The sequence below is a fragment of the Penaeus japonicus genome, unplaced genomic scaffold, assembly GCF_977035675.1.
Source record: "Penaeus japonicus unplaced genomic scaffold, GWHDUDI00000001_assembly GWHDUDI00000022, whole genome shotgun sequence".
Lineage (NCBI taxonomy): Eukaryota > Metazoa > Arthropoda > Malacostraca > Decapoda > Penaeidae > Penaeus > Penaeus japonicus.
The window spans coordinates 7706500-7708999 of NW_028234424.1; the positions used below are offsets into that span (position 1 = coordinate 7706500).

Genomic DNA, 2500 nt, shown 5'->3' on the forward strand with positions numbered 1-2500 from the left:
CAGCACCCCCTTCTGCGTCAGCTACTACTACAGGTGTTATTGCTCCATCTCTCCATCCGCCCTTGCCGTCGATCTTGGTGCCCAACCCTTGTCTCAGGTAAGGCGTGCACCTGTTGGCCTGGCCGCTTGGGAGTCAGGTGGAGCTTGTGTGAGGTGGAAAGAGTTTTGAGGGGGAGTGTGTGTATAAGTGGATGTGTACGTTTACGTTTACGTTTACGTATGTGTGTGCGTGTGCAGGTACGCGTACATGTGTGTGTTTATACATTAAAGAAAAAAAAGAGTAAGAGATATCATGAAAGAAGGAAAGGGGAAGGCAGATGTCTGACGGACCAACAACATAAAGACTGTTTTAGTTGTTTGTTGACGGACAAACGAACATAAATATTATAACAATAACAGACAGACATACCTATAGCGAGTGACACTACATGCACGCGCATAAGTGCGGTATGGTTAGTGAGCCAGACCACGGGCTTACTCCACAGCCCGCGGTTGTTGTGGGAATGTGTCGGGAGGGTCACGGTCCCCCCTCCCCCACTCCCTCTCCCCATGCTGAATTGGCCTAAGGCAGAGGTATTGGGACTGCGGAATGTGGAGAAAGGGGAAGAAGAAGAAGAAGAAGAAGAAGAAGAAGAAGAAGAAGAAGAAGAAGAAGAAGAAGAAGAAGAAGAAGAAGAAGAAGAAGAAGAAGAAGAAGAAGAAGAAGAAGAAGAAGGAGGAGGAGAAGAAGGAGGGCGAAGAAAAGGAAAAGATGTGCTTGGGGGTGGGGATGGGGGAGGAATGTGGGAAAAAGGGGATGTTGATTGCGATGATGATAATAGCAATAGGGAGATGACGATGTTGCCGCTGATAATCATGTAATGGGGAAGATGGTAATGGGGGCGGTGCTGGTAATAATGGTGATGATGGTATTGGCGAAAGTGATTATGATGATGATGACGGATAATGACTATGATAATGATGACGGATAATGATTATGATGATGACGGATAATGATTATGATGATGATGACGGGTAATGATTATGATGATGACGGATAATGATTATGATGATGATGACGGATAATGATTATGATGATGATGACGGATAATGATTATGATGATGACGGATAATGATTATGATGATGACGGATAATGATTATGATGATGATTATGATGATGACAGATAATGATTATGATGATGACGGATAATGATTATGATGATGATTATGATGATGACGGATAATGATTATGATGATGACGGATAATGATTATGATGATGATTATGATGATGACAGATAATGATTATGATGATGACGGATAATGGTCATGATAATAATGACGGATAATGATTATGATGATGATGACGGATAATGATTATGATGATGACGGATAATGATTATGATGATGACGGATAATGGTCATGATAATAATGACGGATAATGATTATGATGATGATGACGGATAATGATTATGATGATGACGGATAATGATTATGATGATGACGGATAATGATTATGATGATGATTATGATGATGACAGATAATGATTATGATGATGACGGATGATGATTATGATGATGACGGATAATGATTATGATGATGACGGATGATGATTATGATGATGATTATGATGATGACGGATAATGATTATGATGATGACGGATGATGATTATGATGATCATGACGGGTAAATCACATACCTAAAGCAACTGTGGTGAAAGAGTTAGATTGAACACAGTGGAAGTCATCGGCTGGTGGAATTGCAAGGAGCGCGGCCCGTTGCATGAAATTGCAGTATTTTCACTCTAGTTATGTTATTTTGATGATCATGCTTATTGTTGTTTCTATCATCATGGTCTTTATCATCATTATCATCATCATTATTACTATTACTATTATTATCGTTATTATTATCATTGTTGTTATCATCATCATCATCGTCCCCACCCCCACCATCATCATCATCATCATTGCTATTACTATTATTATCGTTATCATTGTCATTGTTATTATCATCATCGTCACCCCCCCCCATCACCACCACCACCACCATCATCATCATCATCATCATCATCATCATCATCATCATCACCACCATAATCATCATTATCATTGTCGTTATCATTGCCATGATCATCATCATCATTACCACCATCATCATCATTACCAACATCATCATCATCAACAACAACTTCATTATCATTACCATTACTATCATTATCACCATCATCATTATCATCACCACCATCATCATCATCGTTAGTATCATTATCATCATCATTAGCATCATTATCAGTCATTAGCATTATCATCATCATCATTATTAGTATCATCATCATATCATTATCGGTCATTATCATTATCGTCATCATCATCATTACCATTATTATCATTATCATCACCATCATCATCATATTATCATCATCAGCATCATTATTGCCAGCACTATCGTTGATATTGTGTGGTATATGCGTTCTGTATATAATGGGAAGGGATAGAAAGGAAAGGAAAGGGAAAAAA

The 2500-nt window shown here is 38.6% G+C and overlaps 1 protein-coding gene across 2 annotated transcripts in view; it reads left to right on the forward strand.

Moving 5' to 3' along the window:
* The window catches only part of LOC122243323 (TBC1 domain family member 14-like), a 92524-nt gene that overhangs the window by 69767 nt on the left and 20257 nt on the right, over positions 1–2500 (forward strand). Inside the window, exon 1 of one of the 2 annotated variants that reach the window (XM_086549424.1) lies at positions 1–97. This exon is cut by the window's left edge and continues 222 nt beyond it. The exons of the other annotated variant lie outside the window; for it this stretch is intronic. Within the exon in view, the coding sequence (XP_086405550.1) occupies positions 1–97 (97 nt within the window). The remainder of the gene's footprint in view (positions 98–2500) is intronic. 2 annotated transcript variants of the gene reach the window in all.